This window comes from Neolamprologus multifasciatus, chromosome 12 (genome assembly GCF_963576455.1).
Source record: "Neolamprologus multifasciatus chromosome 12, fNeoMul1.2, whole genome shotgun sequence".
Classification (NCBI taxonomy): domain Eukaryota; kingdom Metazoa; phylum Chordata; class Actinopteri; order Cichliformes; family Cichlidae; genus Neolamprologus; species Neolamprologus multifasciatus.
The window spans coordinates 27852103-27868247 of NC_140450.1; the positions used below are offsets into that span (position 1 = coordinate 27852103).

Sequence of the window (16145 nt, forward strand, 5' to 3'; positions counted from 1 at the left end):
CATTGGCTCAGCCTTGATGAGCTTTGGGCTGATCCTGCCAATGTAACTGTAACACTTGCATTTATTAGATTTGCTGGCTGGTTGTCCTGTGTAGGAAAAGACAAGAGCATTATCTGTTGATTAGCAGCCAAAATATCCATTTATATAAACAGGGTGAATAAAAAAAAATAAAATAAAAAAGGAAAAAAATAAGATTTTCACAGTACCTTGTGCACCTAGGATAAGCAGGCAGGCAACGAAGGCAGTGACTGAGTTCATAGTTGTGGCTGCAGGCAGATCCGCTGTTCACCGTTTCTGTCTTGAGTATGGCTCCTGATGCTGTGAAGCAGTAAGCAGCACGCTTATATACACTGCTTGCACAAGTGGTCCCCACCTCCAAGAGGTATTAATTTCACTTCCAGAATGCCTTTCACTTTCTTCTTCTTTTTCCCCTCTACAAAGCCTGTTTCCGAGAATCACAGCTATTGAAAAAATGCCTACAGAGGGAAATCATTTAGGTACATAAATGACATTAATAAGACAGCTCATGACAAAAGCAACTATATATTAATTTAAACTGTTTTGTACACTGTTATCCCTTACACTTTAGCTATCACCATAAAGCTTCCAGTTGCATTTTTAATGTGAGATCTGATTTTTTTTTTTTTAAAAACGCAAAAAGGATTTTCTCAGCTATGTAGATCTATGTGATTACGCTGACCTCTGACTGTGGCCTTCCACTTTGTATGTTTGGGTTTATTTTTTAATGTTCTTGTTAGATTTAGGATTAAAGAAAACAAATATCCTGCAGAAAGGCTTTCCCCCCTGTTTTTTTTTTTTGGGAGCACTTATGCAATTATGTGATGTCTTGATAAATCGAGCAAATATTGAAGTTTACACAGCATCATTCTCGCATGAAAATATCTTAAAAGTTTATTTTGTGACCCAGAAAGAGTAATATTTCAAACTCCGCCACTCTGTGTTCCTCCGCCACTACCTCGTTTGAGTTTTGGACGAAATGGATTCTGGGATATTGCATTTCGTCATTTTGAGCTGATTGGAGACCAAAACAGCCAATCAGATTCTTTTTCATCCAAGTCTGTGATTGGCTGGTTTTGTGGCACAAATATAACAGTGAACAGAAAGAGTTGAGCGCGCACAGGCAGAAATGTTGAGAGCACAAGCAACACATTGCGAGCAAGTGCAAAAACTGAGTGACAGGGGCTGCTATTGTGTGTGTATGGATAATAGCAAACACAGAAATAAATTTTTGGAACGCAGCAATGAATTTTGTTCACTCAAATTTAGCTTTTCTTCGCTTAAAATAAATTTCTCCTCAAATTGCAACACTTGCACCTGCAATTTTTTATACGTGCGCTCAGAATAGTGGCACAAAAATAACGCCATACCCCTCTGCCCAGCGCAGAGCACAAGGCTCGCGTGCGGAGCGAAGCGGGGGAAAAGTGCGAGCAAAAGGGTGAGAGACAGAAAAAAAAAACACGGCTCCTTATGGCTTACGTTGTTCACTTCAAAGAGTCGGCTCTAAGAGCCGTTTCGTTTGCGACCGACACATCACTAGTTTACAGCATCCTGCCATGCGATTGCATTTGTCTCTAACCATCAGGAACCCTCACGTTAACTTTTATCGAGTGGAAAAATGTTAGCATTCATCCTGGAGCTTCACTGTTTATGTTATGCTAACATAGCTGTGTCGCTAGCGATCATGTAGCACATCATTATATACCAGGTAGCCCAACTTCAGTAACCCTACAAATGTCACTTCTGTTTAGTTTTCTGTCTTCATTTATGTTGGAAGTGATAGCAGAGCTGTGCGTTTTAATTTTTTCAGAAATCTTTCAGTGAGAACATGGTATATCATGCTAACTTCTAATTCTGTTAAATGTAATAAATTCTGTTTTCATGGATGCCTGGATGTTAAACTTAATTGTTACACCTGGTAAAGCTGCAATGCTGTTTGTTTTATTAAAAATGAAAGAATTTAGACAGTTTTTAACTAGGGCTGTGTAATATGACCAAAATCTCACATCCTGATATAAGACATCTATCGTCCCGATAACGATATAAATCACAAAGATTTAACGTTTTCTGTAAATTCTGTGAATCTCGGGCACCTCAACTTGCGTGAAGTGTTTCCAGCTGGGCGTCGTGTACCTGGAGTCGAGTGTTATAATCGATGCATTAAAGGATGCATTTTTAGACATAACTTGTAACGGCTGCCGTTTTCTTTGTTAGTATTTATTACACAGCGTGCTGTGGGGAAAAGCCTGTTCTAACGTTTGAGTCTAAGGTTTATTTTTTAGCACTCTGCAGACTCTTTCAGTTTATTTTGAAAATTCTCAACAGGATCTGGAGCTTTATTGTGAAAGGTTTATGTGGAAAATAAACAACCGGACACGTGATGGTTCTACCGTTGTTGTTGCTCACAACAACGCATAAAAACGGGCGCTTGTCTTTCCGTAGTGTGGTTATATAAAATATAAGAGAAAGAGAGAACTTTAAGAAATTAATATAACCACTACAGTGACCATGAAAACGATGAAAAAATATTGCCATAAACAGTTTATTTTGCGACACCACAAAACAAACGATAGCGTAAAATGAAACATTTTTATATCGTCATCCGATATATATCATTATATCGTACAGCCCTATTTTTAACTCTCAGTGATGCCGCAGTGTTCGTTTGACTTTGGGACCTGAAGCGGACGGAGTTTTGGACCCAGATTTACGAGCACCTTAGTCTGACAAATACAGCAATAACGACTGCCCGCTTGCATGTTCTACAAAAAAATGTGCTTTGGTGGGTATCTGACGGACAAACACCAAACCAGTTCCACACCACTGAAGTTGCAGCATTTTTACAAACCAATTCTGTTTCATCCGTTTCACTCAATGATCCGCTTTCCCCCTTCTCATTCTCCGTTGCTGCCATGCTTTTTCGGCCATGTGCGTATGAAAACAAAGGCACTGCACATGCACATTTTACCCATATTCTATCGCATTATTTTATTTTCTTATCGTTGCCTAATATTGTACCGGTATTACCGTGAACAGTATAATATGGCCCAGCCCTACATGTACGTATTTAAAATAAAAAATATGAGTAACTGTATTCCGTTACAATTACCGTTTAAAAGGGTGGTATTCAGAATACAGTTACTTTGTTGAAATAAATGGATTACACGAATATGTAATCCATATCCTATTTTCCTGTTTCATATGTTAGGCTATGCCCTCTCTATTTTTGGTAATTTGACGCCGGTGGAAACCCAAACAAAACACGCAATACGAGGCCCTAATGCATGTGTCTCAATCAGAGAGTGTTAGAGTGTTACAGGCAATAACCCTAAATTATGTAGCCTCATTGGCAGTGCAGTCCGTGCTGCAGGGAGAATGGACTGCCATGTGAGCGCAAGGGAGGGAGACAAAGGAGAGTCGAAAAGTACGAGTTGTCACCGACCACAAACGGTAGATGGAAACATGTAAATATAATAATAACCACTGCAGCCAAAAAGAGAGCCTGATGAGCCCAGTTGTAAGTAAGCTATTAAAACTCGACTGTACGCTGTGTTCGTTTTCCTCCGAAACAATAAGTTCCGTTGGAGCAGCCTTTCAACGCCTCTCTCTTTCTCTCACTAGCAAAGCTGACCCAGACAACAAAGTAAAGCTAGTTTTCGGCTACGAGCTCGACACGGAACCCGACTAATTAGCCAGAGGTCCCTTTACTACGGTTCGGAGCCGGGGACCTGTTTTATATACGCGCGGAATAGTTTTCTATACCAGAGTGCTAAAAAACTGCAGCCTTACATAATGTCATCCCAACTGTTACTCATTTTATATTAAGATTTCTTGTTGGTATTGGTATGGTATAGTGGAATACATTTTAAAAGTAACGTTCCCAACACTGGTCATGAAGTAACCTCTATGCTCAGTCACAACACAACTGTAATTTTGTCGCTTACTCGGCATGTTGTTTTCTAACTTCTGCTTCTGTGACAATGACACTGACAAAATATGTTGCAGCTTTTTTTTTTTTTTTTTTTTTTAATTTTCAGTAGATTTCTCAATACTGCTAAAGAAGAGGAAATGAAATTGAAAGAAACATGCTGATGGAAAACCCCAGTCCCAGTAAACTCTGCAATGTACCTTAAAATGCTAAAGTGGTGACAAAACCTATATATTCACATGTCATTAAATCAGATGTTTTCCAGGAAGAGTTGCTCCTGTAGTCTGAAGCTCACACTTCTAAAGATTATGGCATCTGATTTGGATGCAAGTGTAGCTGTATTTGTAATTGAGGTATGTAAGTGTGCTATCACCTTGTATCTTTTTTTTTTTTTACCTTTTTTGCCAATCTATGAAAATGAAATAATAAAATAATAAAATGTTATCTGGATTCCAAAATGACAGAGCAACATTTTAATTACCTGCATGGAAGTGACCCTTGACTAGAGCAGGGCGATATGACCAAAAATATTTATCACGATATACATTTGAAAATTTGCGATAACGATATAACTCACGATATAATTGACACTAGACAAAATGCTTTACAACTCCACAACTTTATTAGTGCAAAAAGCCCCATCAATGTATTTTCACGTAAACAAGCAGCTGTTTTTTATGTGCATTAAAGTTATATAAAAATGTAACAGTGCAAATTCCTTGCTGACAGTTTAACCAAAAGGCATTTCCAGTGGAAATTGGCCGACATATCCTCAGCATAACCATGTATAATATCCACAAAACTTAAAAAGAGGTTATACACACACAATACGGTAATGTTATGTTGAAGCACAGTACGTATCACTCCGTGAGGCTCCTGCCTACGATAGCCGTAATGCTCCGACAATCCATCATGCGGTGTGGGTTCGTAGCTTAGCAAAGTCGTAGTAAAACATGTGACAGATTTTCCAGCGCCTTGTACCACATAAAATCGTTTCGAGGTCAGTAAACACAACCAGAATTCATACATAAGGCACATGGGATTATAAGGGGCACTGTTGATTTTCAGAAAAATCAAAGGATTGATTTTAAGTGTGCCGTATTTTCCAAACAACACGGTAATAACGACGGCCCGCTAGCATGCTCTACCAAAAATAGTACTTTGTTGTGTATCTGACGAACGAAAGCTAAACCAGTTCCACACCACTGAAGTTGCAGCATTTTTACAAACCAATTCTGGTTCATCCGTTTCATTTAACGATCCACTTTTGCTCTTCTCATTCTGCGTCGCTGCCATGTGCGTATGTAAACATAGGCACTGCGCATGCGCGTTTACCCATATTCTATCGCGATATATTTCATTTTCCTATGGTTGCCCAAAATTACACCGGTATTACCGTGAACGGTATGATACAGCCCAGCCCTACCCTTGACCCCATGAACCTTGTTTTCACCAATGAAAAATTATCTTTTATGTAGTTATCATTTACTAGAAGGCATTTAAAGCTGAAGAACTTGGCATCAATTTGTTCATTTTTGTTATAATGAAGTCACCATCCAATTTTGAGTGTGCAAGCATCTAAGTCATCTGCATCTGGCTAACAAGGAAATGGCATCCTTCACTGAACTTCCTGATTGACAGGCCTAACTCAAAATTTCAACTTTATATTTCAAGAAGATATCTTGAAATTTTTCTGTTGGAGAAACAAGCTTCGATAGGGACTCTGTACTAGAGTATCTATCAGTTATCAGGATTTACTTACTCTGTTGTAATCAATCAGAAAAACAGTTTAGGAGCCAACACACAATGCTGATTATCAGCAAGTTAACATGGGATTCACCCTATGTGTTCACAATTAAGGGTGTGGCTTTGGCTGTCTGTGGTTTGATAAGTGGAGTGGCAGCAGAACCGTTGATTTTACAAAGGAAGATAAAAGTATAATATTAGAAGAATATGAAGATGTTAAACACATAATGCATAATACAGAAAGCAACGCAGCTGCTTCAAACAAAGAAGCAGAGTGTGAGTGTGTGTGAGAGCAAAACTCTTGAATGTGTGTACACTTTAACTGCTTTGGTCAGTAAGAATGGAAAAGAGCTACTCATTGGCATTATGTGTTGCGCCTTCTCCCATATGCTCTTTCCAGTATGCTCTGTTTCCAGCTGTGGTGGTTGCTGTTCTCATATTGTTCCCCTGCCACGAAGAGTACACCTTGGCTAGTTCTGTGATGAACAGATGGTTTATTCTCCTGCCTTTCTATCACTCTGGCCAAGGCTTCAGGTATGGACAGCTTGCTGTACTTCTTAGGTACTTTCTTCATTGCCCATTTCTGCAGCTCTAATAGCTGGCTAACCTCCATCCATACCACCTGGATCTTAGACTCTAGTCTCCTTCTCCATGAAGGGTACTGCTCCTTGTGCTGTTGTACTTGCACTGATCGCCGTTTGTAAAGTGAAACATGCTGAAATTAAATTTAAATCTAAATTTACATTTACAATTACAATACAATACAATTTTATTTATATAGCACATTTAAAAATCAGAGGTATGCCAAAGGCCCAAAATATACCAGTTAGTTCAGCCTGACGAATGGGACTTTTCGACTATTTAGCTTTAAATATAATATTTAGTTTTAACATTAGATGTAAATATAATATTTAGATTCTAAAATTTTACATTTAGATTTAACGTTTAAATTTAATATTTAACATTGGATTTAACATTTAAAATTGTGTTATAAATATAAAAGTTACAAACAGTGTAGGGATGGTTACTTTCTAAAATGTATTCCACTACAGATTACAGAATACATGCCCCAAATGTATTTTGTAACGTATTCCGCTACGTTACTCAATGAAGTAACGTATTCTGAATACTTTGGATTACTTAATATATTATCATGCTTTATTTTACAACTACATGAATGTACTATTGCTGTGTGATTTATTACTATTACTGAAGGCTATTCGCCATACCAATACCAAATAGATTTTTAAATCTTAATATAAAATTAGTAAAAGTAAGGTGGACATCAGGTAAGGCTGCACTTTTTGTAGCTGTCAATAGAAAATTGTACTTAGTAGTCAGTATAATTTTTTTAATAATATAAGTTTGCATATGGTAGTGATAGGATGTGCGATCCTTAATAGTCTGCAAAGGCTTTGTGTGCATTCCAGAGTGCACTGGCTTTCACACCCACATCCTGGGAGCATGGGAAAGGTTGTACCTTCTTTTATTGTTTTACGGTAGGATAAACGTAGCTATGTCAGTTTTAGTCTAAGTGCCTTTTTTACATATAGATGAATTGTTGGATTTTCCAGACCAGCAGGTTTAGGGAAGTCGTTTATGGGGTCACACTCTGACACACACACACAGAGCTGCCCTTGCTAAGCAACAAGTAAAACTGTGTGTTTCTCCTCTCTGACTCTCAGCTGAAGTGTTTTAGAATACATCTCTTAACAGTAGCGCTCTGGTATAGAAAACTATTCCGCGCGTATATAAAACAGGTCCGTGGCTCCGAACCGTAGTAAAGGGACCTCTGGCTAATATGTCGGGTACCGTGTTGGGGTCGTAACCGAAAACTAGCTTTACTTTCTTATCTGGGTCAGCTTTACTAGTGAGAGAAAGAGATAGGTGTTGAAAGGCTGCTCCAACAGAACTTATTGTTTTGGAGGAAAACACGAACACAGCATACAGTCGAGTCTTAATAGCTTACTTACAACTGGGCTCGTCAGGCACTCTTTTTGGCTGCAGTGGTTATTATTATATTTACATGCTTCCATCTCTTTCTGATAGGTGACAACTCGTACTTTTCGACTCTCCTTTTTCTCCCTCCCTTGCGCTCACAGACACATTGTCCCTGCAGCACGGAGCACACTGTCCATGATGCTACATTCTTTAGGCCTATTCCTGTAACACTCTACCTATTCCCTTCATATTAAATAATTTTTTGAATAATTTTTAAAAATATTTCTACACGTCATTATGCGGGCTGCAAGTAGGGGTGACATGGGCCGTGAGATTGAGACCCAGGAATTAGAGCCTCTTAATACGTGTTTTGTGTATGAATGTAGTTTATGAATGTAGTTTACGTTGCACTACGTTGACTTTAGAAGTGCTTGTATGAGTGGGTGTGAATGGGTGAATGAGGCATGTTGTATAGAGCGCTTTGAGTACTCCGGGAGAGTAGAAAAGCGCTATATAAGAATCAGTCCATTTACCATTTGTTTGGATTTCCACCGGCGTGAAATTACCAAAAATAGAGAGGGCATAGCATATGAAACAGGAAAATACCACGTAATACATTTATTTCAACGAAGTCAGTGGTAAATGGCCTGTATTTGTATAGGGCTTTACTTAGTCCCTAAGGACCCCAAAGCGCTTTACACTACATTCAGTCATCCACCCATTCACACACTCGTGATGGCAAGCTACATTGTAGCCACAGCTGCCCTGGGGCGCACTGACAGAGGCGAGGCTACCGGACACTGGCGCCACCAGGCCCTCTGACCACCACCAGTAGGCAACGGGTGAAGTGTCTTGCCCAAGGTCACAACAACAGAGACTGTGGGAGCCGGGGCTCGAACCAACAACCTTCCAATTACAAGACGAACTGCCAACTCTTGAGCCACGATCGCCCCTAGCAACTGTAACTGCATTCTGAATACAACCTTTTAAAAGGTAACTGCAACGGAATACTCATATTTTGTATTTTAAATACATAACGACGGTACATGTATTCTGTTACTCCCCAACACTGGTTACAAATATTTTACTAAATGTTGTAAAAACTGACTTGAAAAAACATGTTTTTGTAAGGTGAGCTAAATGTGGAAAAATCTTGCCGTTAATTTCAGCATGTTTCACTTTACAAATGGCATCCCCATCCTCCCTGCTGCCGTGGTGTAGATCAGCTGGTTTGTCTCGGTAATGGTCTCGGTATGTATTGTCTTTTTTTTTTTTTTTTTTTTTTTTTTTTTTTTTTCCGCCTGTCCCATTTGGTTCTTTAGCCGTCAGAATTGTTGTCTGAAGACCAACAAGGATACCCAATGGATTTATTTTGCCAAATGGATCATCATGGCATTGCCGTATTGGTCCATTTGATCGACCTTTGTTTTTATTATTTATTTTATTTTCAGTTGTTACAGACGGGACAGACATGAGTGAGGGATAGGAAAGGGAGAAAGAAAGAGGAAGGAAAAGAAAAACAGAAGGGGAGAGGGACAGTGAGAAAAGGGGGGAAGAAAAAATATCTCCGGGATCACCTGTTGAGAGAAAAAGAATAGAAAACAAGCAAAAAAAACAAAACAAAGCAACATACTATACACAACACCATCGCATTAATCTAGCTAAGTGTAAACAGCAGTAAATACTAAATATTGAATGTTGTTGTGCAGCACAGACAGCGCACAATGTGCTTTGAAGTAGCAGCCAAGAAAGGTGTGATTTAAGTCTACGAACAGTGAACACCCATGTGCACACCTGTGTGGATCGGCGCGCTTGTATTCAAATGGTTTCCCCATGTAATGGTCTGCTAGAGGATGTAGAGAGCCATAGCCCTGTCCCCCAGGGCATGAAGCAGGCATGGAGGAGATCCAGGCCCCAGACATCCAGAGGCCCCAGAGTGCAAGAGCCCAAGGAGGACCACCGGAGGGGCATCCGTGCCACCTTCATGGGAAGGGCTGAGGATCCCCAGACGAGGGGTCACCCAGTAGCCACCGGGCAGAAGCTAGAGGGGGCTGCACCGGCGTGCCCGCCGGCTCCGCCGGCAGCCAGCTGTGCCAGAGTGAACCGAGCCGCAGGCACAGAGGCCGGATCAGCTGGTTTGTCTCGGTAATGGTCTCGGTATGTATTGTCAATAGTGCTGCATTCACATTATCTAGTAGATCTTCTGAGTGTACTTCACGTAGTCTTTTTAACTGGCTAGGGAGGATCCAGGTTTTAAACTTCGGCATGATCCTATCTCTTAGGTCAGTTCCTCTCACACTTAACTTCCCTATTACCTCTTGGGCCATCCCTTCACCCTATGTTCAGATCACGCCCCATTGCAGTGGCTCCATTGTATTGCCAGGGGAGGATGGTCATCAACTGGTAACCATTATTTAATCATGCCTCCCTATTTGGTGGAGAGTCACCACCAGCTTCCAACGCTGTAGTCTGGTGCTTGATCTAGCCCTACAGCAACTCCAAAACGTTGCAGATGCACATCTTTTGTGCCACAAAACCAGCCAATCACAGACTTGGATGCAAAAAAATCTGATTGGCTGTTCTGGTCTCCAATCAGCTCGACTTTTAAGATATTTTCATGCGAGAATGGTGCTGTGTAAACTTCTAATATCTGTCTATATCTAATATCTAATATCGATTCATCAAGACATCACATATTTGCATAAATGCTGTAACGTTTTCGGAGATGCCTGTTACCCACCAGCTGACCAGGTGGTCACTCGCGTTAAACATAATATATAAGGCTGAACTGACAAAATAAATCACAGACTACACCACCAGGTATTATAGGAAAAACCATAAAGCCTTTGATCTAAAACAAACACTGTTGTGACAGTGATGTACACTGTCTTGTTGGTATATATGTATGATTTGTATCACCTTCATGTTTCCAAACCGATATCATGAGCAGCAGCTTTTACAGCTGTGGCTCCAGCAAACATCAGCTGATACTATAAATTAATTTTAAATAAATTATAACAACAGCTTATCAAGCTTGAACGTGCTGCTGTTGTTGTTTAGCGCAACATCCGCTGGTTTTCTGTTTCTGGCGCAAAGTGGGAGATAAACAAACAAGAGAGACGATCAGCTGATCATTGATCAGTTTCATGATTGAAGTAGCAACAGGAGAGGGAGAGAGAATGAGGGGAGAAGAGGCAGCTGTGCAAGGTAAAGACAGAATAACTCCAGCATTGTGTCTTTTTTTCATTCTAGCTAAAGTACGGGACTCCTTTTCCCTTCAATACGAATGTATTGTAATTGGTCCAGCCCAGAGTTGATCATGACCAATTGGCTAATCCATCACCTTTCATTGTTTATACCGTTACAAAAACAAACAAACAAAAATGAAAAATCATCATCGGCCCACCGGGCAAATGGTCAGAGCCACATCACCAGGCTTCTGTTGTCGCATTGTCGCAAATTTAACAGTATGCCCAATGGCCAGTCCAGCTATGCGAACGGCTGGTGGGTAACAGGCATCTCCGAAAACATTAGAGCACTTATGGAAATATGTCTTGATAAATCGAGCAGGTATTTGAAGTTTACACAGCTACACTCTCGCATGAAAATATCTTTAAAGTTTATTTTGTGACCCAGAAAAAGTAATATTTCAAACTCTGTGTTCCCCCGCCACTGCCTCAATTGAGTTTTGGATGAAATGGATTCTGGGATATTACATTTTGTCATTTTGAGCTGATTGGAGACCAGAACAGCCAATCAGATTTTTTTGCATCCAAGTCTGTGATTGGCTGGTTTTGTGGCAGAGAATGAGTTGAGCGCACACGGGCAGAGCAACACATTGCAAGCAAGTGCAAATGCAAAAACTGAGCAAGAGGGGCTGCTATTGCGTGTGTGTGGATAATAGCAAACACTGAAATACATTTTTTGCACGCAGCAATGAATTTTGTTCACTCAAATTCAGCTTTTCTATGCTCAAAATAAATTTCCCCTCAAAATACAACACTTGCACCTGCAAACTTTTTTTACGTGCGCTCAGAATAGTGGCACAAAAATAACGCCATACGTCTGGCGCGTTTGACTCGCAAATAAAACCACACACATCAGTTTTTGTGTTGCATTTTGTGCATGCGCGTATCTCGTCTACTGCTCGAGTTGGAAAAATCTGAACTCCAGCGTCAATTCGAGCCGCGACAACAGAAGCCTGGTGATGTGGCTCTGACCTAGGTCAAAGGGGCGGATCCAGCCAAAGCCCTTCATTCTTTATTCAATATGGAGGAAAAGCTAATCAACGCTGTAGCAAACAACCCAGAGCTGTACGACACCAGCTGCTTTCTGTACCGAGACAGGAATATAAAGGACCGAGCTTGGAGGAAGATGTATGAAGAGATCGGGCAACCTGGTAAGTTCATTCATTTCTCTTTTGAAATTTTTGACTGACCCGGGGAAGCCGCACAAAAGCTAGCAAGCCACCGCTATTTTCCCACTGATGTACAAATATCGTTCTGCTTTTATGCATGTTGTCATATAGGAATATATTTTGTTTATTAATAAACAGGACACAGTGGTCCCGCTCATCCGTCACTGCCTCGCTTTTTCGCTGATTTTTTTATTGCACAGTACAGTATTGCATTCTGCAGCCTGATTGACAAATCTCCGTGCTCCTGCGCTTGCCAAATTTATCATGTTTGGTTTTGATAACCATCACGTCCAATAGAAAAAACAGCACAAAAACACCCATAACTATGACCTTCATTCGGAAATAGACACCTGCACTGCGAGGGAAAAAGGCGCACGAAAGTGGCAGGTAGATGAAGACAAAACGCGGCATAATAATACTTTTACGTTTTGCAATCTACAAAGGTTTGCACTTTGAGAATCAACTTGTGAGAACTGTGACTAATGTTCATGTGTGTGGGGAAAAAAGTGTATAAAATGCGTGGTGAGGGGCTAGTTATTCTGATAACCCCTGCTGCAATAAATGAGGGACCACTGTATATACTTTCTCTATGATTATTGTATTCATCCTGTTAACATTTAATATTGTCTTGATAGAACCAACTGATTCTGCAGCAGAGCATCCCCCGTTGCTTCTCCTGGCTCCCCGGTCCCTGGTCCCTCCGTTCCTGCTGCTGCACCCACAGGTATGCAATTGTAGCATCAGATGTACAGCAAGCACTGATAGCTTTGTACTCTGTGGTAGAGCAGGGCGATATGACCAAAAATGTTTATCATGATATACATTTGAAAATTTGCGATAACGATATAACTGACGATATAATTGACGCTAGACAAAATACTTTACAACTCCACAACTTTATTAGTGGAAAAAAAAATCAATGTATTTAAACTGCATTTTTTTATGTGCATTAAAGTTATATAAAAATTTAACAGTGCAAATGCAAATTTCCAAAAATCCATCATGCGGTGCGGGTTCGTAGCTTAGCAAAGTCGTACTAAAACATTTGACAGATTTTCAACCGCCGTGTACCACATAAAATTGTTTCGAGGTCAGTAAACACAACCAGAATTCATACATAAGACACACAGGATTATAAGGGGCACTGTCGATTTTCAGAAAAATCAAAGGATTGATTTTAAGTGTGCCGTATTTTCCAAACAACATGGTAATAACGACGGCCCGCTAGCATGCGCTACCAAAACTAGTGCTTTGTTGTGTATCTGACGGACGAAAGCTAAACCAGTTCCACACCACTGAAGTTGCAGCATTTTTACAAACCAATTCTAATTCATCAGTTTCATTCAACAATCCGCTTTCCAATTCTCCGTTGCCGGCATGCTTTTTCCGCCATGTGCATATGAAAACAAAGGCACTGCGCATGTGCGTTTTACCCATATTCTATCGCGATATTTCATTTTCTTATCGTTGCCGAACATTATATCAGTATTACTGTGAATGGTATGTGTTGTGGATAGGCGTAGCTTTGGGTCACGTGGTGTCGGTAATAGTAATAGTGATTGCTATATCACCTGTTCACGTCCCGAGGGAATTTTTGTGAATGAGTGGGTGATGGGGGAAGCTGACTTTTGCTGACCGCTCAAGCTTAGAATGTTTTTGATCACTGTTTTTTCTACGGATTTTAAGGATTTGATAACAAATAAAGGACTTTTAACCTGGAACTTTGACTTACGTTTTGAACAGCGGGCGCGTCAACATTATTCCCCTATTCAGCTGCTCGGCGACTCAAAGGCTTGACAGTCGGCAATAGTATGATATGACCCAGCCTTACTCGGTGGGATTCCCTTGTGATCACCTTTACTAAATATCTACAACCAATCTGATTATATCCTGTTTTGTTTTTTTGTTTTTTCAATGTTGAAATTAAAATCTAGTAGCAGCCTTCTCATTTCTTTGTGTTTTGTGCTGTGTTTTACAGGCCCACAGAGGAGGACAGCTCCGAGGCAGATGAGGGACGGGTCCCAGGGTGGTCCATCAGCGGTGGAGCTGGCCATCCTGGTGTCCCTGAAGAGGCCACACCAGTCTCCAATGGAGCATTTCCTCCTCAGCTTTGTTCCTGCTCTGGAGAGCAGCTGGGTCCTTTTTATTCCTGTCTCTCTGTAAATACTTATATTTTATATATTTATGTTTAATGTTTTTCTGTGTGAGAATTTTAATATTATTTCAAATAAATTTTTATAATGACTAATGTCTCAGTTCTACTACACAGCAAATGTTGGCACACGACTTGACACATGTAGAATTTATTTCATATTATACTAATGACAATATATACTAATACAGTGGGATGCAAAAGTTTGGGCCATCTTGTTAATAGTCATTATTTTCCTGTATAAATCGTTGATTGTTACAATAAAAAAATGTCAGTTAAATATATCATACAGGAGACACACACAGTGATATTTGAGAAGTGAAAAGAAGTTTACTGGATTTACAAAAAGTGTGCAACAATTGTTTAAACAAAATCAAGCAGGTGCATAAATTTGGGCACCACAAAAAAAGAAATGGAATAAATAGTGTAGTGTAGTGTATATTAGTGTATATCAATGTGTGTGTCTCCTATATGATATATGGGGTGCCTTTGTCTGGACGTGCTTCCCATCCAGAGCTCCACAGCAGAGAAGGAAGTTCCAGCACTCCTGGAATCCCTCTGTGATGGACCACCAGTCTCCAGGTGAGGACACAGCCATGAAGTCGTCCACTAGACAGTCCCAGATGGCCGTCGCTACCTGGGGGTGATCTGGCACACCGTGGACACACCGACTCTGAAACTGAACGCGATGGTCCTGAAGCAGTCCCCGGTGGCAAGGAACCTGGACAAAATTGTTCAAAATTAGTATTATGTGTACTGCAGTTACAAAATACATTATTCAAATTCCAAAATACTTTTGTGATGTCAGATTTAAATTATAAAACATAAATCTTACATAAAACATTTTGTAATTATAAGGATAATTACATAATATATATTAGATATAATATAAAACAGTCAGTTGTGTTTTGTTTTAACTTTACCATATCATAATTTGATTGGTAGCAACTTTTACCACTACAGTGTGCCAATCACTCATAATTCCTAGACATGTCAATCAGGTAGGAATGAAGTAAGACATTAATAGAAATAAAGTTGTATGTTGACATGTAGCCCTTTCCTTGCTTAAATCAATGTTAATATTTTTGAAAAATTAACCTGTGATAAGACATAGCTTATCAAGATAGAATATGCTAGATAGAACCATATAACTAAAGATGAACCAAACTGTTCACAATTTTATCTAGCTCTGTTTTAAGAAAGGCTGGTGACCCCTGTTATAGAGTCTGACAGCTGCGAGGATTATATACAAATATTCAACTATACCAGAATTAAACCAGGTCTAAATGAAAAAAAAAGTGAGTATCACTACAAAGATTAACCCACAGTGGTCCTCATACCACAGTTTGATATCAGCAAACACCGAGAGCATACATTAATATGACACGACAGCCATGCTATCATTGCAAACACTGATAACAGCATAAATCGAATTAATTCCTGAGGACCCCAAATGCAGTCTAGTAGGCAGGCAGATGTTTAAAGGATTGTAAGATAATACACTATATACAATGGTAGCATACATAGTATGTGATTATGGATATAGTTGGAAATATGGAAGACATAAACTATATAGCTTGATATAGCTATTGTACCACTACTATTCCTATTTATAGACATGTACACACACACATGTACACACTTAATATACATATGTATACATATACAGACATATATACCTGCACATGTCCATACACATGGAAGGTCCATTATGCATGAAGTGGTGACCGTGGATGGTCACAGTGTCCAATGACTTATGACATCGTGATTGAGGAGTTAGAGTCTAACTGCTGTTGGGATGAATGATCTGCGAAAGCGCTCCTTCCTGCAGCGAGGGTGTTTCAGTCTCTGACTAAAGGAGCTGCTCAGCCCACTCACATACTCATGCAGTGGGTGATGTGGGTAATAGAATCAATATACCTAAGAACGTATATTGGACACAG

The 16145-nt window shown here is 39.9% G+C and overlaps 1 protein-coding gene and 2 long non-coding RNA genes across 3 annotated transcripts in view; 2 read left to right on the plus strand and 1 right to left on the minus strand.

Moving 5' to 3' along the window:
* The window catches only part of LOC146507187 (C-X-C motif chemokine 10-like), a 4457-nt gene extending 2487 nt beyond the window's left edge, over positions 1 to 1970 (minus strand). The window contains exons 1-2 of the mRNA XM_085181266.1: positions 207 to 1970; positions 1 to 86 (exon numbers count right to left, since the gene is read on the minus strand). The exon at positions 1 to 86 is cut by the window's left edge and continues 41 nt beyond it. Coding sequence (XP_085037392.1) covers positions 1 to 86; positions 207 to 258 — 138 coding nt within the window. The 5' untranslated portion in view covers positions 259 to 1970. The remainder of the gene's footprint in view (positions 87 to 206) is intronic.
* LOC146507181 (uncharacterized) overlaps positions 1 to 16145 on the plus strand; it is a 224311-nt gene that overhangs the window by 88080 nt on the left and 120086 nt on the right. The window lies entirely within an intron of this gene.
* Positions 1 to 16145, plus strand: part of LOC146507185 (uncharacterized) — a 144708-nt gene that overhangs the window by 25465 nt on the left and 103098 nt on the right. The window lies entirely within an intron of this gene.